Source organism: Alligator mississippiensis, chromosome 3 (assembly GCF_030867095.1).
Source record: "Alligator mississippiensis isolate rAllMis1 chromosome 3, rAllMis1, whole genome shotgun sequence".
In the NCBI taxonomy this organism is placed as follows: domain Eukaryota; kingdom Metazoa; phylum Chordata; order Crocodylia; family Alligatoridae; genus Alligator; species Alligator mississippiensis.
Genome location: NC_081826.1, coordinates 40,256,453 through 40,282,914, shown reverse-complemented (window position 1 = coordinate 40,282,914; position 26,462 = coordinate 40,256,453). Strand labels below are relative to the sequence as shown.

The window sequence follows — 26,462 nt, the reverse complement described above, 5'->3', positions numbered from 1 at the left end:
AGAGTGGGATGTGTAGGACCTAAATAACAAATGGTGCTCTTCTTGATATCTAGAGAGAAGAAAACGTGTATAGAAAAGATCATTGTCAGTTGATGAGATGTTGATCATGACCTTTGTGTTGCTGCTTACTATCTGCGATTAAAATCATTTCATTAGTTATTGCTTATGGAAATTAATCCCTTAAATCTTAAAAAAACGCATGTTTAAAATGTCCATATAAAATTAGCATCCATCACATGGTAGGTGGTCAGGAATCAAATTGATATTTATAAGCCCACCATTTCCCACTGTCCTGAATCTTTTTAGGTTAAATGGTGTCAGATAGTGAAAAGTATTTTGGTACTTATGTAATATATTTACTGCACCTGAAGTAAGGAAAGGTCATACATATTTTAATTAATACTAAGACTAGTATTTGATTAGCTTCCCTTTCAACAGTGATAAGCCAGGCAAGTTTGGAAGCATTATTTCTGTCAAATAATTACAGATCATTAATTCTACGTAATTACCAGACTAGCATGCAGTGGGGTTTGTAAAAAAAACAAAACAAACAAACAAACAAACAAAAAAAACCCAAAAAAGCCCCCTAGAAACGCACCTGTAGCCTTCAAGAGTCTTCAAAACTGCAAGGGTATGTGGCTTTAATACAGAATGTCAAATGGAAAAAAAAAAATTCAAACTAATGGAAATCTGTGTCTGTATGCAAGATTTGAGAATCCTATCAGATGTGCTATAATTACAGAAGTTTTAAATCAGTTGATTTGATTATTAGTAAACCACCTGGACTGGATTAGTAGAAGAGGCATTTTTTCCAATGTAATTCCTAATCAGTATTCTTTATACCAAAAGGTGAAAGTAAATAAAAGTTTAGGTGGAAAAGATATAGTTTGATCTGTGTGTAATTTGGATAATTTTTTTTTGGCATGCTTAGTTTAGATAAATTAACTTTAATCCCTCAGGTAACTTTGACCTGGATATATTTTAAGCAAGACCTAGTAAGAAAATGTATCATGCTATAAAGTACTTTGGTATATACAGTAATTGAACTTATTCATTTTAAACAGACCATCTGAAGAAAACTGGTTGGATGAAGTGCAGCCCTGACTGAAAGTAACCTTACTGCAAGAAAATGAACTGAAATGTAAAATATATATTCAACCTCTTTTACTAAGCAAGTGTTAGACTGTGGCTTTGTCTAACATGATATTTCAGTATGGCAAGGAAAAAGGAAGGCATACCTCTTGTTTCCCATGTCTCCTGCATACCAGCAGCAAATTTGCCCAGATTATGGCTTAATTTGTGAGGAAAGGTGCAGAGGTAAATGCCTGCAACTTCCATGGATGAGCGCATCCCTGATTCCATCCATCACCCATACACCACAGACTGCAGAGCTGAATGAATGGAAAGGAAGGAACATGCTGTACCATATATAAAAGAGCAGCAATGGATTACCTCCTCCCTCCCTATTCAGTGTAAAAGGATTACAATTGGAAGAATCATGTCTAGAGGCATCCTGAGGGACAGTGTTTTCCAAGGTTTCTGAGGCACTGCACCTTACCATACCACAGCTTGTTCTGGGCTGAGCCTAATGACACAACCAAATGACAACCAAGCTCCAAATATTTATCCCTGATAGTTTTTTCTATATACCCTCTCTCTCTCTTCACCTACTTACCTAAATTGTGCACGTGTTCTTTCATGTTTGACATATCCAATGCATTTGTATTAAGAAAAGAAACTTCAAACACATACATATGGAAGACTGCATAATGAATTATTGCTGGAAATAGAGGAAATCATGTACTGCAAAATAAATCCCTCATGTATTATGGATATGCAAAGTAGTCACAAAACTTCTTGAACCCATATGAGATTATTCCTATCTGGGCCACATGGGATGCTGCTCAGGCCAACTATTTTAGTATGAGAACCTTATGACCAGGATGGAAATGGTTTCTATCTTTTAAGGGACAGTGGTAGTAGCACATCTTTGGAAACAGGACATTCCTGAGGGGTCAAGGAATGCTTGAGGAGAAATAAGAGATTATGAGAGAAAAGTACATGGAAGGAGATGGAAGCCAGAAACATCAAGTGAGGTGGAAGATTGCTTGAGTGAGGGATAGGAGGATGAATGTGGCAGAGGTTCTGTTCTTTTCTATTCAGATCCTTTTATTACTCTCGATACTTGAGAGTTTATCATTAGTGAAAGTGACATAACTAATAACTGCCAAAAATTTTTTTTTTCTTTCTTCCATCCTCACACTGAAGTGAAAATTCTGCAAGCAATGTGGAAGTGGTTTTATTTTTCTTTAAATACAGTATATTTCACAGATTTCACAGACATTAGGGCTAGAAGGGACCTCGGAAGATCATCAAGTCCAACCCCCGGCCCGAAGGACTGGAAGTCAGCTGGGGTCATAGGATCCCAGTAAGATAAGCATCCAATTTTCTCTCGAAAGTGTTCAATGTAGGTGCTTGAACCACCTCCGATGGCAAGCTATTCCAGACCCTGGGGGCTCAGACAGTGAAGAAATTCTTCCTTATGTCTAGCCTGAAACAGTCTTGCAGTAGTTTATAACTGTTCGACTTCACCATCCCTTGAGGTGCTCTGGTGAACAAACGCTTCCCCAGATACTGGGGAACACCCCTGATAAACTTATAGGTGGCCATCAGATCACCCCTGGGCCTGAGCTTTTCCAGGCTAAAGAGCCCCATAGCTCTCAGCCTGTCATCGTAAGGTCTGTTTTCCTGACCTCTGATCATGCACATGGCTCTCCTCTGCACTCTCTCAAGCTTCTCCACATCCTTTTTGAATTGTGGGGCCCAAAACTGGACACAGTACTCCAGCTGCAGCCTCACCAAGGCCGAGTACAAGGGGAGAATGACGTCCTGGGATTTGCCTGAGAAGCATCTATGGATGCAAGCCAGCGTTTTGCTTACTAGCCGCAGCATCACATTGCAGGCTCATGTTCATCTTGTGGTCAGTGATGACCCCCAAGTCTCTTTCTTCCCTACTGCTAGCCAGCGTAACACTGCCAAGCCTATAAAGATGCTGCAGGTTTTTCTTCCCAAGGTGGAGAACCTTGCATTTTTCAGTGTTAAACACCATCAGGTTCTCATCCGCCCATTTGCTGAGCCTGTCCAAGTCAGCCTGGATTGCCCTCTTGTCTTCAGGTGTGGATGCTTTGCCCCAAAGTTTGGTGTCACCGGCGAACTTGGCCAGCTCGCTTCTGACTCCAATGTCCACATCATTAATGAAGATGTTGAACAATATGGGTCCAAGGACAGAGGCTTGGGGGACCCCACTCATCACAGGGCACCATGACAATTGATTTCCGTCAATTACTACCCTCTGGGTCCGAGCACGGAGCCAAATTTCCCAGCCAGTGGATCGTGGTGGGCCCAAGGCCACAATTGGCCAGTTTTGCCAAGAGGTGATCATGGGATACCAGATCAAAGGCTTTTTTTGAAGTCAAGATGTATGACTCAATCTCTTCTCCCTTGTCCAGGTGATAGGTCACCTGGTTGTAGAAGGAAATGAGATTGGTCAAGCAAGACCTACCCGCAACAAACCTGTGCTGGCTATCCCTCAGGATGTTGGTGTCGGCCAGTCCATTAAGGATGGCCTCTTTAATAAACTTTTCTAAGACCTTCCCCAGGATAGAGGTCAAGCTGATGGGCCTGTAGTATGCTGGATCCACTTTCCTCCCTTGCTTGAAGATTGGCACCACATTGGCCTTCTTCCAGTCTTCAGGCACTACACCAGAGCGGCAGGAGTTCTCAAAGATCCGTGCCAGGGGCTGGGCTATGATGCTAGCTAGCTCCTCAAGTACCCTGGGGTGTAGATTGTCAGGGCCAGCTGACTTGAAGGTATCCAGCCTCTCAAGGTGTTCCTTTATGAGGTCCGCATTGATGGAGGGCAGGGGATCTCCCTCACCCAGACCTCCCTGTCCCGTAGTGGGCATGGGCATCCCATGGGACTGATGAAAGACTGACGCAAAGTACCCATTTAATAGGTTGGCTTTTTCCTGGGCATCAGTTGTCACTTGTCCCATCTGGTTTAGCAGGGGTCCAATGTTGCCCTTACTTTTCCTCTGGATCCCCACATAGCTGAAAAAGGACTTTTTATTGTCCTTGATGCTCAAAGCTAGCTGGAGTTCAGTTGCAGCCTTGGCTTTCCTGGTTTGCTCCCTGCAGGACCGGACCAGTGCAGAATAATCCTCCTTGGAGGTGAATCCCATCCTCCATCCTTTGTAGGCCTTTCTTTTTAGCCTCAGGAGGTCTGCTAGATCCCTGGAGAGCCAAGGGGCTGCTGTGCCCTCTTGCTGCCTTTCCTCTGAGATGGAGCAGAATTAGCTTGTGCATTGAGGATCACTCCCTCGAGGAGCAACCACTCTTCCTGAACTCCCCTCCCCCTGGAGTCATGGTCCCTTAGAGCCTCACTGACAAGCCTCCTGAGCTTGTCAAAGTCGGCTTCCCTGAAGTCAAGGACTTCAGTGTTGCTGACTTGCCAGCTTTACAGAGGATGCTGAAGGTGATCAGCTCGTGGTCGCTGTCACCCAGCTTCCCATCGATCACTAGATCGCCGATTAGGTTGTCCCCAGTAGCCAGTACCAGGTAGAGCAGCGCTTTACCTCTTGTTGGCCCGTAGACTTCTTGAGTCAGGTAGAGGTCATCCACGCATGATAGGAAGCTTTGCGACTACTTGGATTTTGCTGAGTGATCCTCCCACGAGATGTCTGGGTAGCTGAAGTCTCCCATGACAACCATGGTCCTGGAGCATGCGGCCTCAGCCAGTTGCCGGGCAAACTCCTGGTCAAGCTCTTGACTTTGGGTGGGAGGTCTGTAGTAGACTCCCACCATTGTGTCCCCTGTGCCGTGTTCCCCACGGATTTTAACCCAGAGGGTCTCCAGTCATCCACCCTGGTCACCAACATCAGCTTACAAGGACGCGTAGCTTTCCTTAACATAGAGAACTACACTCCTGCCCCTTTTATCTACTCGATCTCTCCTGTACAGGGTATAGCTATCTGTACCTGTGGTCCAGTCATGGGTGGAGTCCCACCAGGTCTCCGTTATCCCTATGACATCGTAATTATTTGTGTTAAGCAGGAGGACAAGTTCCTCCTGCTTATTCCCCAAGCTCCTGGCATTTGTGTACAGGCAGGCAAGTGTCCCCTTGGGGACTCCTGCCTTGCCCACAGATTGTACCAGGGCTGGGGCAGGGGTGGGCTCCCTTAAGTGCCTTGGCCTGCTGGCTTTGCAAGGGTTGATCAGCAAGCCAGCAGTGGCGGTAGTCCCCCATCGCCCAGCTGGCTTAGTTTAAAGCCCAGTGGAGCAGGTCAGCCAGTTTGGCTGAGAAAAGCCTCCTCCCCAGCAGAGAGAGGTCACTGGACAGAACTGAAGAGCTTCAGAAACAGTGCAACTAGCTTGAGGTTAGCAACTTACGGTCCAAAAAGGGGGTAAGAAATAAAAAACATGAAAGAAGGATATAGGTCTGATGGTAGCTTGAAAAATTAATTATAACAACCTTCTTCCCAAAATACTTGCCAGACATAAAGGCAAGTGTTGGTGCTTGGCACTATTCACATGAAAAAGAGATTAAATAAACCTGAAAATACTTAGAAACAGCAACACATAAGTAAAAGGGAGGGTCTCTCCTTTGTACAAACCCTTATTTAGAAAAATGATTAAAATTAAAAGATGGCCAGATTTACCTGTTAGTGTTTAAAATAATTTATATAAGAAAGCGCAGAAATAAAAATGAGATTAAGAGAGATACAGTGATATGAAGGGAAAGAATGTTATATGATAGGTGTCTGCAGTGTGAGGGAAAGGGATACAAACATGATATGGTAAATATTTTCCCACACTATTTGCTCTGACTTTCTTAAGAAAAATAATTTGAAAAAGGTTCATAGGTGTAGTTATTCTAGATAGAGCCGGTAGCAACCTCAGTATTTACCATTATAAAGGATTCTAGCCGTATTTTAATGGATGTTCTGCCCAGAAGGACTTTATATATGCAGCCAGTGAAAAACTGAGATGGGGACCTTGACTCATTCCATCTTGTACAGTGCCATGTTGTTGTATTTATACGATAGTATGAGGTCCCAATTAGAATCAAAACTACGTTGTCTAATGGGCATAAAATACATAGGAAAGCACAATGTGAGTGTATAAAGAGAGAAGAGAAGTAGAGTCACAGTACAAAGAACCTCCATTAGCTGTGTTACTGAGGGTGCAGGAATCAACCACCCTGATGCACAGGAAGACTAGCAAGTATGGCAGAAGACCAGCTTGGCTTAGCAGGGAACTCTTCAGTAAACTAAAACACAAAAAGGAAGCTTATAAGAAGTGGAAACCTGGACAAACAACTAGGGGGGAGTATAAAAGTATTGCTCAGGCATAGAGGGATGAAATCTGGAAGGCCAAAGCACAACTGGAGTTGCAGCTAGCGAGGGACATGACGGGATAAAAGACAAGTTTCTACAAGTGTATTACTAACAAAAGGAAGATCAGGGAAAGTGTGGGTTGGAGTACTGCATCCAGTTCTGGGCGCTGCACTTCAGGAGGGATGTGGAAAGCATTGAGAGGGTCCAAAGGAGGGCCACTAGCATGATCGGGGGCAGCAAGGCAGGCCCTACGGGGAGAGGCTATGGGACTCACGTTCAGCCTCCACAAGAGAAGGCTGAGAGGGGATCTGGTGGCTGTCTATAAACTTACCAAGGGGGACCAGCAGGGAATGGGAGAGACCCTGTTCCCCCAAGCACTACCAGGAGTAACAAGGAATAATGGCCATAAGTTGACTGAGAGTACGTTCAGGCTAGACATCAGGAGGCACTACTTCACAGTCTGGGTGGCTAGGATCTGGAACCAACTTCCAAGGGAAGTGGTGCTCGCTCCTACCCTGGGGGTCTTCAAAAGGAGGCTAGATAAATCACCTAGCCGGGGTTGTCTGACCCCAGCGTTCTTTCCTGCCCGTGGCAGGGGGTCGGCTTGATGACCTGCTCAGGTCCCTTCCGACCCTACTAACTATGAAACTATGGGTCTCTTATTGAATGGGGGAGGCAACCTAGTGATGGATGATGTAGAAAAGTCTAAACACTCAATGTCTTTTTTTATCTTAGTCTTCACAGGCAAGGTCAGCCCCTGACTACTGCACCTGGCAGCAGTTTGGGGAGAAGGTGAGCAGCCAACAGTGGTAGAAGAACAGGTTAGGGCAGTGGTTCCCAAACTGAGAGTCACAACCCCAAATGGGGTCACAACATCAGTGGATGGAGTCGTGGGGGTGGGAGGCTGTGGGTTGGGAGTGAGGGGCCAAGCTACTGAGGAAATGGGGCCATAAATGGGGTCATGCTGATGAAAGGTTTGGGAAGCACTGGGTTAGGGACAATTTAAAAAAGCTGGATGTGTACTACAAGTCCATGAGGCCAAACACGATGCGCCTGAAAGTGCTGAGGATGTTGGCTGATGTGACTGCAGAGTCGCTGGCCATTATCTTTGAAAGTTAAGGCAATCAGGGGAAGTCCTGGACAATTGGAAAAGGGCAAATATAGTGCCCATATTTAAAAAAGGGAAGAAGGAGGATCCGGGGAACTACAGACTGATCAGTCTCACCTCAGTCCCTGGAAAAATGGTGGAGCAGTGTCTTAAGGAATCCATTTCTAAGCACTTGGAGAAGGTGATTAGGAACAGTCAGCATGGATTCACCAAGGGCAAGTCATGCCTTACCACCCTGATCAACTTCTATGACAAAATGATTGGCTCTGTGGATGCAGGGAGAGCAGTGGATATGATACACCTTGAGTTTAGCAATCTCCCACAACATTCTTGCAAGCAGCTAAGAAAGTATGGGCTGGATGAATGAACTGTAAGGTGGATAGCAAACAGGCTGGATGGTCAGGCTCAAAGGGTAGTAATCACTGTCTTGATGTCTAGTTGGCAGCCAGTATCAAATGAAGTGCCCCGGGGTCAGTTTTGTTTAATATCTACATCAATAATCTGGATGATGGTATGTAGTATTCCCTTAAATCTGAAGGAAGCTGGGGGGAGCAGTAGATATGCTGGAGGGTATGGCTAGGATTCAAAACAACCTAGGCAAATTGGAGGACTGGACCAAACAAAACCTCATAAGGTTTAATATGGAAAAGTGCAATGTCCTGTACTTAGGATGGAACAATCCCATGCACTGGTAGAAGCGGGGACACACTGGCTAGGCAGCAGCTCTGCAGAAAGGGACTTGGGGATGTATAAGGTGGGAGACTGGAATACCTAAGAAGAGACAAAAGACACTGAATGCATGAGAGTCATGCCAAAGGTGCTATAGCTGACAAACATACTGATGTCAAGGCACCCAAGGGGGAGAAGGGGGTGCAAGTGTGCCTGTAAAAACCCAAGTAGAAATGAGGCTTGTGGGATCTCCACTCCAACACCTAAGACCACCGGCTGATTCCCCAAGAAGGACTTTCTGAGTAACTGGCTCTAAGGAGACACTCTATCCTCTGGATTACATAAGACTTATGCAAGACTTTCTCTTCTCTTTTTGGTTTATTACATTCCATTTGAAGTTAGACTAAGTCGTGTGTGCTCTCACTGTGTTTTACTGGGCTGTATCTTAGCTTAAATGAAGATTTTTGGTTGTTCTTTGTTGTGTGCTTGAGGTTGCAAATTGCTGTGATCAGTATATGCTCAATTCAGAGAAAGGACTGTTTTTGTTCAAGCTTTTAGGAATTCAACACCGCTACCTTTTCCCCCACCCACTGTCTCCTTATCCTGGCAGGGACTGACCTCCGTCATCCCCTCTTGAGCAGGTGGGGGGGAGGGGAGGGCAAAAGGCTGGCAGGCACTGCCTCCCCTCCCCACACCAAGGCAGATCCAGGCTGGGGTCCTATGTAGGCCATGGAGGGGATTTAAACCCATACCCTCCAGCGTGATAGCCCTGGACTGTGACTTGGCCATGCCACCTCTGCTTGAGCAGGGAGGGGGGAAAACCCTTGGAGCTTTTAGTCCCTTCCCTTTGGCAGTGGATGGCAGGTTGGGAGATGTGCTCTAGCGCCACTTGGCTTCTGGCCTGAGCCACTGTAGGCATGTGGCTGCACTTCCTGAATCAAAAGTGAATGTCTGTTCATTTGCTTCTCAGTTTAATCTCTGAAGCTTAGACTAACCTGCAAAGACTGAATCGATTCAGCCTCAGGCTTTTTGACTATCTGTAGTTAACCCAAATGTAAGAAAGCAACCAGAAGAAATGACGTGATGTCAGCATCCAATCAACAAAGGTGTTTCATGATATTGTCACTATTACAATTAAAGAGTTTACTTAATTCCTAACCACTTCTGGGTATCCAAGTTGCAGCTATGGTCAAGACTCCTTTTCTTAATCTAGGGTTGGCAGAAATGCACTTTTCTCTCAGTTGTGGATCACATTACAGCTGTTTTTCTCACTCTGTGATAAACTGCTGCTACGCACTTAAAATTAACTTACACATCAGCTACCCAGACGCTTATGTGGGTGGAGAACTTGGTTGTCCAGTTATTAAATAGCAAGTATAAAAGTACTCCAACCCTACAATACTTATTAAGTAATAATTATTTCCATGAATATAGTGTACTAGTGTTCCATAGTGCATGTCAGCTACCAGGTGCAAGAGAGCTGAGGAGAACAGGAAAGACATGCCAGGAATGGCCATACAGAAGCCCTGCACTCACCGGATTCTGGAGCTAATAAGCCGAGCCGCATCCAAGGCGTGGCATTTTAAAAGCAGCCTCTCCCTCCAGATTGGAGGAGAAACACCTGGGAGAGCTATTTAGGGCCTTGGTAAGGGGCAGAGCAGGGAGGATGCTGTCAGAACACAGTGTGTTCTCACTTCCAGTACAGCTGGAACCCGGAAGTGAGAGAGTCATCCAGCAGGCTAAAGCTGAAAGCCTGCAAGCTGAGAGTGGCCGAGGGCCACTGAAGAGTCTGGTGGGATTCTTTGAGAAGAGGAAAGCTGACCCCTAGCGAAACTTCAGGAGAAGCAGGGGTCTCCAGCTGCTGACGCCTGGCAAGTGAACTGGGAGGATTAGTAGCAGCAGCCTTATGATGGACCAAAATGCGAGGAATCTGGATGAGTAATTATTTTTTTTACTTTTACTTTCCTTTTGCCTTGAGTTAATTAAGTATTTGTGATGCCCATTTTTAAGTGAGGAGAGTTTCCTTTTAGGGCTGTATCAAAGGACTCAGTTATAACCCCTACTAAGCTGTGTCAAAGGGGAGGAGAACTGAAGAGTACCAGAGGGACAGAAGCATCGTCCTCATGGTGGCAGGAAACTGTGGATTGTGTTTTGTTAGTCTGGTATATTTTCTTTCTTTGCCTGGGATCAAGGCTGCACCCAAAGAGGAGCCATTATCGAGAGTTTGGTGTGCAGTTGTCCCATCATAATCAGCTTGCACCCAAACTAAGAGCTGTGCAGAATCCACAGAAATTGAGAGGCAGAGGCACCAAACATTCCCGCCGAAGTATATCTGATGTGGTTAGGGTGGGGTAAAGGGGAAGTTAAAGCCCCATGTGAATATCAACCTACAGTTACTAGTATTATCATCAGTCCATTTCCTCCAGCTCCCAAGAATTTATGTGATAACAGAAGGTCATGGCAAGCAAGAACACTCCATCTGAGTAGTTTGGACTACAGTGATTCTAGACCAAAAATTGATACCGATACAGGCCTGCCATATTCTGACCAGGCAGAGGTTGTGACCTCTTAAAATAGAGTGTACTGACACCAAGTAGAGCATTTTGTGCTGTTTTCACTATGAAGCGAGAAAATAGTTTCTTAAACCAGATATCTGTTTCCCCTTCATGTGTTATGGCAGCAGCTGCCTCAGCAGAGGAATTCCAGCTAATAATTTCCAGTTTAAAAATAGCAGGACATTTTCAATTATGAGATACCCAGCATGGGTTTGTTACGGGTAGGTCTTGCTTGACCAGTCTCATTTCCTTTTACGACCAGGTGAACTATCACCTCGACAAGGGGGAGATTGATGTCGTATATCTTGACTTTAAAAAAGCCTTTGATCTGGTATCCCATGATTACCTCTTGGCAAAACTGGCTAACTGTGGCCTTGACCTCACCACAATCCACTGGCTGGGGAATTGGCTCCACGGTAGGACCCAAAGGGTGGTGGTTGACGGAAGCCAATCATCGTGGTGCGCGGTGACCAGTGGGGTCCCTCAAGGCTCTGTCCTAGGGCCTATACTTCTTAACATCTTCATCAATGATGTAGATATTGGTGTCAGAAGCAGGCTGGCCAAGTTTGCCGATAACACCAAACTCTGGGGTAAAGCATCCACACCTGAGGACAGGAGGGTGATCCAGGCAGATCTTGACAGGCTCATAAAATGGGCGGATGAGAACCTGATGGTGTTTAACACCGAAAAATGCAAGTTTCTCCACCTTGGGAGGAAAAACCTGCAGCATGCTTATAGGCTTAGCAGTGCTACGCTGGTTAGCATTACAGATGAAAGGGACTTGGGGGTCATGATTGACCACAAGATGAACATGAGTCTTCAATGCGATGCTGCAGCTAGTAAAGCGAGCAAAATGCTGGCTTGCATCCACAGATGCTTCTCAAGCAAATCCCAGGACGTCATTCTCCCCTTGTACTTGGCCTTGGTGAGGCTGAAGCTGGAGTACTGCATCCAGTTTTGGGCTCCACAATTCAAAAAGGATGTGGAGAAGCTTGACAGAGTGCAGAGGAGAGCCATGCGCATGATCAGGGGTCAGGAAAACAGACCTTATGATGAGAGGCTGAGAACCATGGGACTCTTCAGCCTGGAAAAGCGCAGGCTCAGGGGCGATCTGGTGGCCACCTATAAGTTTATCAGGGGTGTTCACAAGGATCTGGGGGAACGTTTGTTCACCAGAGCACCCCAAGGGATGACAAGATCAAATGGTCACAAACTTTGCCGTGACCAATTCAGGCTGGACATAAGGAAAAACTTCTTTACTGTCTGAGCCCCCAAGGTTTGGAATAGACTACCGCTGGAGGTGGTTCAAGCACCCACTCTGAACGCCTTCAAGACACATTTGGATGTTTATCTTGCTGGGATCCTATGATTCCAGCTGACTCTCTGCCCCTGGGGCAGGGGGCTGGACTTGATGATCCTTCGGGGTCCCTTCCAGCCTGAATGTCTATGAAATCAAGGTATCTCAGTTGCACCGTTCATAGAATTATAAAGAACTAGAGTTGGAAGGAACCTCCGTAAGTCACTTGGAGGCAGGATCATCCCAATTCAAACAATCCTATACAAATTCACTGTCTAACCTCTTAGCAAAACTACAAAGTCAACCCTGACACAACACAAGACAAAAACCCTAACCTGCCATGCGTGAATCAGGAGAATGACCTGCTCCTGTAAATGTTGTTAATATATGCTCAAAAGATCTCAGGAAGAGGGACATGCGCCCCACTACGAAAAAGGACAAAAACCCTCACAGTCCATACCAATCTGACCACAGGGGAAAAAATTTCTTCCTGACCCCAAATATGGTGATCAGTAGAGGGGCAAGGTCCTTTAGCCAGAAACCTCTACATTGAAGTACCAACAGGAGCACTGGCACACACTAGCCAACACCCAGTGCCTCTGAGGAAGGCTTAAAAAAAGCTCTAACACATATATCAACAGCAGGGGAGAAGGAGGGGGACAGTTCCCTCCCAGCCCCATGTGACAACCAGCAAAGCACAGAAGCATCAGAAATACCATGTAGAACATAGGCATAGCTATTCCTAGTGGCTGTCCAACCATGGGAAATACTCAAAGTTGAACGCAGGAATGAAGGAATAACTATGTCTAGATCGATCCCGACCAGTGGCTGTCTAACCTCTTCTTGAACATCTCCAGTGACGGCATGTCCAAACTTTAGACAGTCTATTCCTCTGCCTCACTGTTCTAACAGCTAAGAAGTTTTTCCTGATATCCAATCTAACCCTAGTTGGCTGCAACTTTAAGCCACTGGTCTGCATCCTATTCTCTGCAGAGAGAGGAAGAGATGTTTTCCCTCTTCTTCATGGCAGCCCTTCAAGTATTTGAAGGCTGCCATCATGTCTCCTCTTAAGTGCTTTTTCCACAAGCTGTACATACCTAGCTCCTTCAACCTTTCTTCATATGACCAGCTTTCCAAGCCCTTTATAATTTTTTCTTTACCCACCTCTGGACCCTCTAACTCCTCCATACCCTTTTTAAAACCTGGAGCCCAAAATGTAACACAACTCTAGATGACACCTAACCAGTCCCAGGTAGGAAGGGACAATCACCTCCCGCATATTTCACCTAGTGCTTCTATTGATACAGCCCACAATTGCATTCACCTTTTGTAAAGCTGCATCACACTGCAGACTCAATTTCAGTCTGTGAACTACCAAGACTCCCAAATCCTTCTCCACAGAGCTGTCATCCAGTCAGGTGTCACTCATTTTGTATCTGTATTTTTTATTATTCTTCCTGAGGTGTAGCACCTTGCATTTGTCAGCACTGAACTTCATCCTGTTAGCTCTAGCCCAGCTTTTCAATCTGTCCAGATCCAATCTGTGGGTCAAATGGGCAGTGCCCACTGTGTCTGTGGGTGACATTTGGCCAAGGCCCAGATCTAGCGCACAGAGCAGCACAGTGGGGCCTGATCTGGCTGCTCAGAGGGAGGCAGCCCAGCATGACCCAACCCCAATCTGGCTGCATAGAAGGAGCCTGGGGGGGGGAAAGAGAGGCATGGGCCAACCCTGATCTGGCCAGGTGGGTCTTGGGATTTGGTGGCAGGGAAGGGGTAGCAATATTAACTGGCACTGCTCTCCTGCTGCCAAATTTCCCAAACCGTGGGGAGCCCCATGGGCTCAATGCCATGGTTTCGTGAGCTGAATTTGACTGGCAGGCTGGTATAGGTTATCCTGTCTGGTGACAATTCACTCTGAAGAATACCAGGTGTGGGAAACTACCACCTTGTGCAGTCTTTTTGGTGGGAGGAAAGGGGTACAGAAGGAGGGGGAAAGGAACAATGCCCTAAATCTGCATGAGGATAGATCTATCATCTGGATTTAGCTTGTGTATATTCTAGTTGTTTGGGGGGGGGGGGGGGGGGAAGGGGGGGAAAGGAGGTTGCGTAAGTACCTGATTGGCAGAGGTGACATTTTTTTCTGGAAAAAAATGTAAAAAAGTAAATTGGTGCTGTCAGTGATGCGGCAGCCCCCTCCATGACTCTGTGAAACTTATCAGCATTTTGTCCTCCGATACTGCTGTTGCTATGGAAACTGCTGTTTAAATCATGGAAAACAGGTCAGGTAGTTAGAAACTACCCACTGTATTCAATGCAGCTATTCTCCCCACTAGTTTTGAATTAACTAACCTGTTTAAGACAATCAGAGGTTGTTGCCATAGTTTCATCAGCTGGCAGATGAGAGAGGACTCTGCTGCTAAGTTTCACAGGCTATGCAGAAATAGGCAGAGCTGCTGAAGCATCTGTATCTCCCTACCCTGTTGACTATCCTCCTCTGCTCAAATATAATCTGAAAGCATTTTCATTCTCTTGTCCCTACCCCTCACTAATTTTCCTCACCATTTTATTATTATTTAATCTTAACCATATTTTTCAGTGGTTAGCACTATGGGGTTTTCTTTGTATGTAAATATACAGTTCAATTTGGGGCAAAATCCTGTTAACCAATGACACTACTACACTTGCATAAGTAAGGAGAGCAGGATTTGGCCCTAAGGCCTCAAACCTTTAAAGGCTAGAAGTAACCATCTCAAGACAAAACAAAAAATAAAGGGTTGCAATATATACATAGAATTATACAAAAAGGGGGCTGGAAAAGATCTTAAGAGATCCTTCCGGGGGTATTAAACTATTAACCCCCAATCCAGTGTTGATGGGGTACAGTGGCCAGATGCCAGAGGGAGGGGGACAGGAAGGGGTTTATTCCACTGCTTGTCCCAGGCACAGATAGTGGTGGCATCAGTTGGGGTGGGCAGATCCCCACTCCCTGCCCCTCCCAAGGGGCCCTGCTTGCCAGCATCTGACCCTGCCCCCACCTAGCTGCTGAAGCAGAGGGGGGAGCAATCATGACGGGGGCAGTAGCCCCTGTCACAGTTTCCCAGAGCACAAGCCTCTTCTTGGTGGCAGGGGAGGAGGGGCGCGCTGCAAGGCAGGCAAAGCTGCTATGGACCACAGCACTGGAGGGGGCTTGGAGGGCTCTGGCTCTACCTGCCCCAAAGTGTGGTCCCTGCCAGGAAGGGGCTCACGCTCACTGACACTATGGCAAGGGCTGCTGCTCTCATCAAGGGCTCTGCCCTGTCATCACTGCAACAGCTGAGCAAGGGCATGACCAGATGCCAGCCAGCAGGGCCCCTCGGGGGAGGGGGCAGGGACAGGTTTTATTTCCCCTCCCTCTGGCTTCTAGCAGAGGACATAGGAGCAAGTTTACTCTGCCGCTTGTCCCAAGCAGGGAGCAAGCAGTAGTAGCGGTCAGGGTGGGCAGACCCAGCTGCGGTCCCCCAGGGGCAGTGGGGGTAGAGGGGAAAAATAACCCCCCTCCCTGCCCCCTCTACCTCAGGGGCCACACTGGCCCACTGCTGCAGCAGTGAGGGGAGAGCCCCTGGCAGACCAGGCTCAGGTCCCTGCCAGTGGGACAGGGAGGGGGGAATTAAACTCCTCTCTCGCCAGACCCCTGCCCCTGCCTGTCCCTGTTCCCACTGGGGGGCAGAGGGGCAGGGCCAGCCCTGCTGGATGGGAACAGAGTGCCTAGCCCAGGAAGCATGCCAGGATGCTGGATGAGTCTGGTTTAAGTTAAACCAAGAAGGGGTCTGGGACAAAAATTGAATAAACTGGTTTGAACTTCCTTGCAGAGGGGGTAGGCAGTGGGGGCAAGGGAGCAGCTAGGCAGGGTAAGCCTGAGCCTACCCTTATCTGCTTATTTCCTCACATCTGAAGCCTGAGCCTGCCTTTGTCTACTTATCGCCTCACACTTCCTGCAGCACCCTTGAAAGGACCTTGCAGCATCCCAGGATGCCCCGGTACCCTGGTTGATAATCACTGACCTAAACCAACCCGAGACTCTAAGCAGAATTATCTGTCTAAACCAGCGGTTGGCAACTGGGGTATGCATACCCCTAGGGGTACTTAAAAAGGTAGTAGGGGGTATGTAGGACTAATGCGGCTGATAAATGCCATGTGCATGCACGCAGCTGCAACACAGCACACACGTGGCCAGAAGTGCAGCCTGGCAACATGGAGAGCAGCCGGGTCTGGCTGGTAAATGTGTTGTGAGGAAAGGGGCAGGCGTGAAGGCAGATCAAGGCCTCAGCGGTGGGGAAGGGAGTGAGGCAGGGCCATGCCTGGCCGGGGCGGGGTGCAGGTCTGAGCTGCACAGGGGTGAAGGGGAGGGGCTCCTGCCCCCTGGGAGGGCATGGGGGGGGGTATGCCCCTGGATTTACGTGTAGGACAGGGTGGGCTGCTGCTGCAGGCTGGGACTGGGACTGCACCAGGCTGTTCCTGCACACAGATCCAGGACCACACACCCCTATGCCCTCCCAGGGTGCCTGCAGTGCCAGGAGCCACCCCCTCCTAGATGAGCTACTTGTGGCTCCATCCTGGCTGTGCAGCATCTGCCCAAGTGCCACTCCCTCCCTCAATCTGCCCCCCTGCCACCCCTTAAAAACAAGAAAAAAAAACCATAAAAAGGTACATGAGCTGAAACTTTGAGACAGAAGACATACACTTGTTAAAAAAGGTTGAAAACCCCTAGTCTAAGCCATCTCAGATAAATGTTTATCTAACCTGCACTTAAAAACATCCAGTAACAGAGATTCCATAACCTCCACAGATGATACGTTCCAGTGCTTAGGCACACTTTATAAAGTTATCAAGTTTTTCCTAACATGTAACCTAAATTGGCCTTGTTGCAATTTAAAATCCATTATCTCCTGCCTCTAGTGGAAACAAAAAAATATCAACGTGTTCTTTGCAACCATCCTTCCTGTATTTCAAAACTGTTAATCGAATACCCTCTCAGTTGCCTCTTTTCTACATTAAATAATTCCAGTTCTTCCAACCTTCCTCATCTGTTGGAAAGGTTGGAAGAACTGATTGGAGATAGGAGGAAACTGACAGTTTCCTAAACCTCTAATAATATTTATTGCTCTCCACTGCTCTCCAATTTGTCTTTCTTAAGCCATAGGGACCATTACCAGACAACTCCAGGTGAGGTCTCACCAATGCCACAGAGTACAGACCATCTGCAGTTGCTTCCTTGGTCTGATGAAGGGTGCTTATGCCTGAAAGCTTGCTAAGAAGAATTTTTCCAACTATTTGAGCTGGTCTAATAAAAAAAATATTGGATTTACCCAAAGAATCTTGTCTTCCTATGTCCTTAGACCAACAGGGCTACAACCTACACCCCTGAAACAGAGTAGAAGAATTATTTCCTATGATTTGAATGCAAGACTTCTGCACAGCACACTTTGGCCAGGGTAAGTACCATGTGCAACATGATCCTGCTCCAATGGTCCAGGATCTGCACTACATGTCCCTGGGACTGAGCTGCACAAAGCATCCATTCTACCCTAGGATCCTCACCATATACAATGCGAGTCCCGGACTGACTGGACTGGGTGCCTGATACAGTATGCCAAGGGAGAGGGATGGAAACCTATGGGATTATGGACTGTTCCTGTGCCATTCATCCAGACAGCAGGGCCGGATGAGTGGGACATCCCTGCTCTCCTTCATATTCTATATACTTGTCTTCTCCCATACTTACTTTGTTTCTCTGTTAATTACTTTAGGGTAGGGTATATGTCTTCTCATGTGTGGATGGCAAGTTGCACATTCAGGCAATACTGTAATATAACTAGAAACCAACCAAAATCTTAAAACAGCTTTGAATATTAATTGGATTTAAAAATGAATTAATTTATCAAAGCAAGAATATAATTAAATTGTGCAGTTATGGGAGTGGCAGTCCTGGATCAATATTTAATATTTGGTTTTACATTTACAGAAGGGATTTGATCATTTTATATAAAGAAAATACAGCACACCAACAAAATTAAAAAACTTTTAAGTATGGATCAATTTCTTGAGAATGTACACATATATCATCAATGAGTTTATCAGTGGAAATTAAATTTAATAGAATCTTTAAGAAACGTAGTAGCTAGTGTCAAATATTTTGGCCTGCAGTGACACCATGAGGGAAAGGATCAAACGTGTTTTTAAAAACAGTTCCATCTAATCTTGGATTACAGCCATTTAGACCTAGCCTACAAAGCAATTTTGTACCAAAACAGTTACACCATAAAGCCCCTAATGTTGACATAATTATATCATTCCTGGGTTAGGAAAAGTAATTACACAAAAACCAGTATAAGTGATTGGAAACTGGTTCAGATCTATAACACAACAGAAGTTCAGTTCACATAAACTGCTTTCAAAATGGCCAAAACCAGTTTAAGATAAGCCTGAACGGATGTAGTATCAGACTTAACTGATTAGACTTTAGATCAGACTTAACTGATACATCAATTTATTGAACTTCTGTCCCAGATCCCCTCTAGATTCAAGTTAATGCACAGTCCCCCAGTATCCCAGGATTCTTTGCACCTCCCCCACAACCTCCCCCCCAAGATCCTTGGGCTAGCCTTGGCTCAAGCTGTCTGTTCCAGTGAGGTATACTCTAGTGCTCCCCCCACATACAGGTTCTGGCCTGGGCCACTGCAGGCATGTGGCTGCATTGCCAGAATCAAAAGTGAATGGCTGTTCACTTGTTTATTGGTTCATTCTACACAGTTTAGACTAACCTACAAAAGACTGAATTGATTCAGCCTGGGGCTTTTTCACTGTCTGTACTTAGCCTAAAAGTGTTTTCCAGTATATTTAAAGCAGTATAACTTGTGCTGCATTAATCCCATTTTAATAAGAGTTAGGGGTGCACCGCATAGAGATGGTATGGGCCAATATCAATCTGATTTCTGATACAACATGGAGAGCAGCATGCAGCTGTTAAGTCTGTTGTGGTGGAAGGGGAAGAGGGAGGGAAAACGTGTGTGGGGGCAGATCAAGGCCCCTGCAGGGAGGGAGGAGTGGGGCTGGGTCTGGGGCAGGAATTGCCCAGCTGGGGCGAGCCGGGGAGTTGGATGGAGCTGCAGCTCATCCGGGGGGTGGGGGGGAGCGGCTCCTGCTACTGCATGCACCCCGGGAGGGCATGGGGGGGTGTGCCCCCCAGATCTGTGTGGGGCATGGATGGGGTGGCTGCTGCTGCAGGCTGAGGCCAGGGCTGTGCGAGGCTCTTCTTGGTGGGGGCTAGGCCAGGCTGTGCTCAGGGCAGGAGGCAGCAGGGCTGGGAGAGGGCTGCAGCCACCCCAAAATTCACCATATGACCTCTCCCAGCGCTGCCGCCACCCACCCCAAGTGAAGTCCTGGCCCAACCTCCCCCGCCTCCATGCACCGGAAAGAGCCCGGTGCAGCCCCAGCCCACAGCTGCAGCCCACCCTGCCTGCACCCCATGCAGATCTAGGCACACACGTCTCCCTGTGCCCTCCTGGGGTGTGCACAGCAGCAGCAGCCACTCCCCCACCCCACCTCGTGCCCCCAGACAAGCTGCAGTTCCATCCTGTGCCCCACCCCACCCTGCCTGGGCAGCACCTGCCCCTGCAGCCCCACTCCCTCCCTCACTGAAGGGGCTTTGATCTGCCCCCCCACCCATGCCCCTTCCCTCCCCCTTCCCCTCCATCACAACAGACTTGCCAGATACATGCAGCTCTCCATGCTGCCGGGGTATGCTCCACGCTGCCGACGTGCTGTGCTGCAGCTGTGCACGTGCACGGGCACTTATCGGCCAAATTGGGAGCTACATCAGGCCGATTTCCAATACACTTAATTTGCTTCATATGGTGCTGATCCAATATAAGGGCTAAATTCACATTTACTCACTTAAATGACAATAATTTGTTTTTTTTTTCCCCCTAAAATGAAGAATATATTGATTACAATGAGAGTCAATTGTTTGGGGCCTTAGATGTTTTGCTTGTCATACACTATTGTTATAGATATAAAGATAAAGATTTGCTCTATTGTTAAATTGCAATTTATGTAGCATTATGTAGTTTAGAGTCTGCAATATTGCTTTTGTTTCTAGGCAGGTGATTGTGTGTGGGACTTTCTGCATATTTTTAAATAGGGATTCTGTTCTGCAATACATTATTGATCAACACAAGTATAAGAATAAATGGGGAAATTAGAGGCTACAGAATAGCTCTGTCTTATGTTCCATATGTTACTACAACTTTACATTAAAATATTACCTTTTTAACTCTAAACAAAATATTTTTCACGTCACAACGCACTGTAAAAATCAGGATTTTATTGTTGAGGCTCCTTTGGAGATCTCTTTTTTCTCAGTATCATTACAAATCAAAACAAGAAAAGAAAAAACAAAGTATTTGGGGGAATTACTGTCTTTTTGTATTGTGTGTGGCAGTGGTTCTCAACCTTTTTGAACTCAAAAGGGATCCCTGAACAAATGAGGTACCCCTTGGAAAATGCCAGCTTTCGCTCATTTTTTTACTACAGAAAAACAATAAAGTAGTTATTCTGTTATGCTGTTACAAAGAACTCAGAATAAACACAACAGGTCTGACTGTTTTTCACACTATGGATTCCTATTTGAAATCTCCGAGATTATTTTGTGAATCATGTGTGCACACCTAACTGCAGCATGCAGTTTGAGAATCAATGATGTGTGATTATAGTGCAAAGCACAATGTGACCTTTGTCTATGATTGGAATGTCTACCACAACATACAATAGCCACTACCAGCGCAGAAGTAATAAAAAATAATAAATATGATAGGGAATGATCCTACAGTGTGAGCAAATGGAGTAAATGATTTAATTCTAGAGAGATTTTTTTCTTCAGTAACTTCCATGATTTGTTTAATCATAAAATTAAACTACAAACAAGAAGAACTAAGCAGATTTTTTTCTACTTTCTGCATCATATTTAATACTATTCATGTCAGTCTTTTCACTTCTCAGACTTGGTGCATGAAACGTCATATATGTACACTGAGTTCATCATGATATAGGGCATATAAATCAAATGCACATCTCTTGAATACAGACTACTAACCCCATGGACACAGAATTAATCCAGAAATAGTTTCTGTTAGAAAGTTGGAATCCTATTTGACAAGTCTTTATGCCCTTATTAGATTGCTGTAGAAAAATACTTCCATTTTGTTACACTGTAATGTTAAACTGAAAAAACAATATTTTCTTTAACAAACCACAGAATGAGGAAATCCTCTTCTAAACCACAAAGTTATGAAAATTAACTTAAAACAGCCTTGCAAAATTCTACTCGCTCAGTCTCCTGAGGCAAGTTTTATTTTTACTTCTTTTCATTGTCATTAATCATCATTGCAAGAGTGAGAGAATACAGTTTATCCCTGGGCTGCTAAATCTGCACAATAATTTTGTAAGTCTGATTTAGAAGAACTTTCTCAAAGCTGACAAAACCAAAATCAGACATACATACATGTCTCTAATATTATCACTCAATTTTTGGATCAGAGATTATACCCAAAGGTGTGGTACATGGTCTTGGTAGAAACACTTATTCATATTACATGGAAAAACTATTTGGATTAAACATCTCTTTAGTGAGAGAAAACAATGTGTCCAGAGACATGAAACATAATGGTTCTGGTATGTGAAAAAGCATCTTCTAAAACCTGTTCAAGTTGATGGTTTTTCAAAGTGCTTGAATCTGTTCCAAACATAAAGGTTACTGAGCTATACGCTGAATTTACTGAGGTATATTAATAAAGACAACTCGTTACTAAGGTAACAAGGTGTTACTTTATAATAATCTGTACTGCTTCATCTCACCATATCTTAATGCTTTCTTTTCATTCTTCTCATCTTTAAACTATGCACAAATTATAGACCTTGTACTATATAAGCAAATGCATACATATGAGCTGCCCTTCAGCTCTCCATTCTAGCTGGTAGAAAGAAAAATTGTTACTAGATCCCATGTATATTAAACACTTTGCAGTGAAACAGTTTAACTCCTAATGGACAAAGATTAGGTATTTGAAAAAATGATGGGAGGAATAAGATCACAAAAGTTGTGTCTATTAGGGCTCAAAAGTGTTGCTTTTCACTACATTATCTTTCTATTCATCCTTTTATAATTAAAATATTCTACATCCTAAAACAAAAGAGGATAAAATGACTGCAAATCTACCCAAGTATATTTAATAATTAATTAACATTTTCTTTTTTCTTTTTATCTTAGTTAAGGTTCCTAAGTCTTGATACAGAATCAGAAAGTATTGGTCCTGATTTTCAATTACTCCATCTTGTGCTTGGAGTAAGGATGGACTTGAAGAGAAAATGCCACTCAGTTCTCTATTTACCAAGAAGACATGCAAATTTATGCTTCCTTTTATGTCTCTTTATACTGGCAGAAGACACAAAAGAGTATTAGTGTACCTGAACCAGATCTACTACTTCTTACATTTGACCTACAAAATTTAAAAAGATAATACAAAGGCGGGGGGGGGGGGGGGACGACGACACATTTTTCATTTATATTCCATATTAGTGTAACTTATATCACATAAATTATGACTGTCTGATCAACTTCATAAATTAGTGCCATAATATACAAATCATTTTAATCCTACTCCCTATATACAAACACTTCTTTCTTTATTGAAGATATCTTCTTTCTGTACAAGAGGCTGTATTTGCCCTCAATAATAAGAAATACTACAGGGCTCAGCTGGTACATGTCCCCTGATGTTTATAAAATATGTGCTAGATGTGGAGTGCAAATACCAGGAGCACATGTACTTATACTACCTCTGCTCTCTTTACAGCCTCTGAGCTTCTGAACAGAAATTGATGAGAATTCTGCATACTGACCAGTTTGCTGATATCAATAATCCCACAACTGACTCAAAAGAAAAGAGCCAACACAGCAGGGCATGTACTCCCTTGTTTGTCTCTTACGCATGTTCATAATCCAAGTAAATTCAGCAATCTGAGGTTTTTATATGTTCAGTTAACGAAAAAAACTTGTAGCCATCATCTATAATATCCTGTTTGCAAGCATCTGGTAATGATTCATAATTTTCAGGCAACTCATTTAAAGAAAGACAAAATGAATACATTTTAATACTTAAAAGTTTCACAGCACTCTGAAGAAGGCATAAAATGGTTCAATGACAAATGGTTACATAAAAAATTTCCCCCTTCAATTATAGAGAAGAATGCACCAAGTAGATAGTAAACTGTTGCTTTAAAAGTAGTGTAAAATCACTACTGGTATTACTGGTACCAGCTTTGGACATCAATAGGGGATTGCCAATGAAGCCAATATTTAACACTTTTTATGAATTGCAAAGTTTTATTTGTAATTTATTTTGTATTTTGCATGGTATTTAGTCATTTTATCATACCTTATAAGCTCTCACCTTATCAACTGACACAATAATACAATTACAGATGTTAACCAAAGTGTTTGCACTATCACTATTATACAAAAATTATAATCCTAATGTATCCGTTCTGGTTGGAACCTACTGCAAAATTCTGCTTAAGGTAACAGATGGCTTTTTAAATTTTTGTTGCTATTCCAGAATCTTTAAATCACCCAAAATGTATCTACTTAAATATGATACCATTGTTGCTGCAAAACATGATCTACACGTTCTCTGTTTAATGTTAAACAATCTGGACACCACGCCTGTTTGGAAAGAATTCTATCAAAGACAGAAATCATTCTTCTGGTGTTACTGTACTAAATGTATTTGCCTTCTATTTTTTTCTTTTGTTATCCTACACAGAAAAAAGTGTTTCTTGATTTCTCAGTGCAGTTAAAATAATGGACTCAATCAGTGCAGATGAGGTTTATCAACTCTTTCTAGATTAAATTAAGTTAGTATAGCCAATGCCTAGTTTATTGGCAGTTAGGATTAGTTATCATTTTGTTACACTTAGTACAGAATCATTTGTTGACTCTGTATCCTGCAGCAGTACAAACTATTAAAGGAAAGAGGTTGTCCAGAACAATATTTAAATGCAAAACTTAATTGTGAAATTAAGTAAAAAGTTAAAGAGAAGGCTAATTGGAAAAATACATATAGCAAATTATGGTCTAGTGAACTGAAATTTGCCTATTACTGCCCACACCTGTGATGCAGGTGCCCAAGAAATCTATGAATATGTTCTCTTACTAAGACAATGATGAAACACTGTTTTGTTTCAAAAATTCAGAAAAAGCAACTAATAAACCAAAGAAATCTACTTAAATTATGCAGTGTTAAATTAAGTTTATTGCTTTCCTTTTCATGTCCTTGTGAAACAAGTTTTTAGCAGAATTTGCAGATTCACTGAAATCTGACTTCTGCTGTGGCGTCAAACTTGTGACCTCTGGGCTATCAATCATGCACCTTAGTGCCCATGCCACTGATCCTCTACAGAATTTAGATATCTGATCCAAAACATTTCTCATGTAGAAACAAGCTAGAGGGGAGAAACAACATGACTATATAAAGATATGATTATTTTTACAAATATTATATTCAAAAGAACTGGCCATGTAAGTGGTCAAGCAATACTATTTGAGCTAACTTGGTTTTACATTAAGAGGTGCAGCACTTCCAAGTTACTGAAGTTCAACAGAAGTTCAGTGCACGTAAATCACTTTCAAAATGGCCAAAACCGGTTTAAGATAAGCCTGGATGGATGTAGTATCAGACTCAGCTGATTTACGTTAAATCCATTTACTGAACTTCTGCCCCAGATCCCCTCCAAATTCAAGTCCCCTACCATCCCAGGATGCTTTGCACCTCCCCTGCAAACTCCCCCTTGCAGGGTCAAGCTGTGAGCTCCAGCCTATTACTGGAGCAAGCAGGGAGGCATTATCTAGCTCCCCCGGTTTCTGGCCTGGGCCAGTGCAGGCATGTGGCTGCATTTCTGGAATCAAAAGTGCACTTGCTTATTGGTTCAATCTATGCAGCTCAGATTGAATCGATTCAGTCTTGGGGCTTTTGACTCTCTGTACTTAGTGCAAGGAATGAGCTCTAATAAAACCTTGCAAGTAAATGGCTATGCCTTATTTGGAACAGCTGTTTATAATGGATGTTACTGCATGCCGCATACTGTACAATTTAACTATTAAACTATTAAAGTTAAACCATGCCCTGCCACCCTTAAAAACAATGAATATCTTACTTGTTGATTGGTACTATAGAAAGCAGTGGTTCCAGTTATGAAATAAAACACTTAACCTGAGTAAACGTGGCTCTTTTGATCTTAAATTCTTTACATTGTGACATTAGCTCCATATCATTTAACAAAAAAAATAAAAGAATACACTTAAATGAAGAATTTATATAGGAAGTGAGAGCTGAAAGAGAAATCTCCTAATGATCCCTGAATGTAAAATATGTATTTACAATTGAGTAAAACCACTGAAGTTCAGGCCAATTCTTTTTCAATATTCACAATTTTATATCCAGCCTCTCTGCTCTACAGAAACTCCAAACGTGATACTTTATGTAAATTATTTAATTATTTAATTTGCACTCTTGTAAGAATTTGCATATGACCATAAAATTAAGCTTAAAATTAATAGTGTAGATTTGGTGTTGATGAAAGCAATTTGATTTCCAGCTCTGAGCAAGAGAAGGTGAATATAAGTTAGAGCACAAGCTTACAATCTCACATGGGGAATCTAAATGTAATTCTCTCCTCTGGGAACCCAAATTCAGTTCAACTTCCTCTACAGTTAATAAAAATACATAACCAATCACTGAAGCAGGGATTGGAACACAAGACATCCTCCCCCCCCCCAGTGAATGCCCTAAGCCTTAGGTTACAGTCTCCTGCTCAAGCTTGATTTTTCCCTCTTGAATAATGATTTTCCATTTTTTCTATACAAATTGAAACATCTTTAACAAGGTGGACTTGAAAGCTCCATCATCTAGTAGCTAGGCCTATTCTCCTAGGAGGTGAGAAATGTGGATTTTATCCACTAATACAGAAAAGAGAACTGAACTCATGTTCCCTACTTCCCAGATCCATTACTAACTACTGAACTATTTTATAAAAGGGGGTGCAGGTTACAATGGCTGTGTTTTGTGTACCCCCTCTTAAGTATGCTAACAGATTAGCCTCAGGTGACAGAGAGAGAAGAATTAATCCTTCATTTATGGCAAGATACTCAAATGATGGTGCTATGCAATAGATTAATAGAATGAAATCTCCTATTTATCCACAAGGACAAAATCAGAGCAAGCTTTGCACTCCATAAGAAAAATATGGCCAACATGCTTCAACACAAGTTTGGGGAAAGATTTCTTTCAGTGATAAGAGAGGTAGTTCAAGCTCTGTGGTGTAAGAAGTTCTTGACCTCTCTTTTG

The 26,462-nt window shown here is 43.9% G+C and overlaps 1 protein-coding gene across 4 annotated transcripts in view; it reads right to left on the bottom strand.

Annotated features, from left to right (window-relative positions):
* STK3 (serine/threonine kinase 3) overlaps nucleotides 1-26,462 on the bottom strand; it is a 305,616-nt gene that overhangs the window by 71,011 nt on the left and 208,143 nt on the right. Inside the window, exon 11 of one of the 4 annotated variants that reach the window (XM_059723847.1) lies at nucleotides 1,236-1,391. The exons of the other annotated variants lie outside the window; for them this stretch is intronic. Within the exon in view, the coding sequence (XP_059579830.1) occupies nucleotides 1,293-1,391 (99 nt within the window). The 3' untranslated portion in view covers nucleotides 1,236-1,292. Of the gene's footprint in view, nucleotides 1-1,235; nucleotides 1,392-26,462 lie in introns of those variants that run through there. 4 annotated transcript variants of the gene reach the window in all.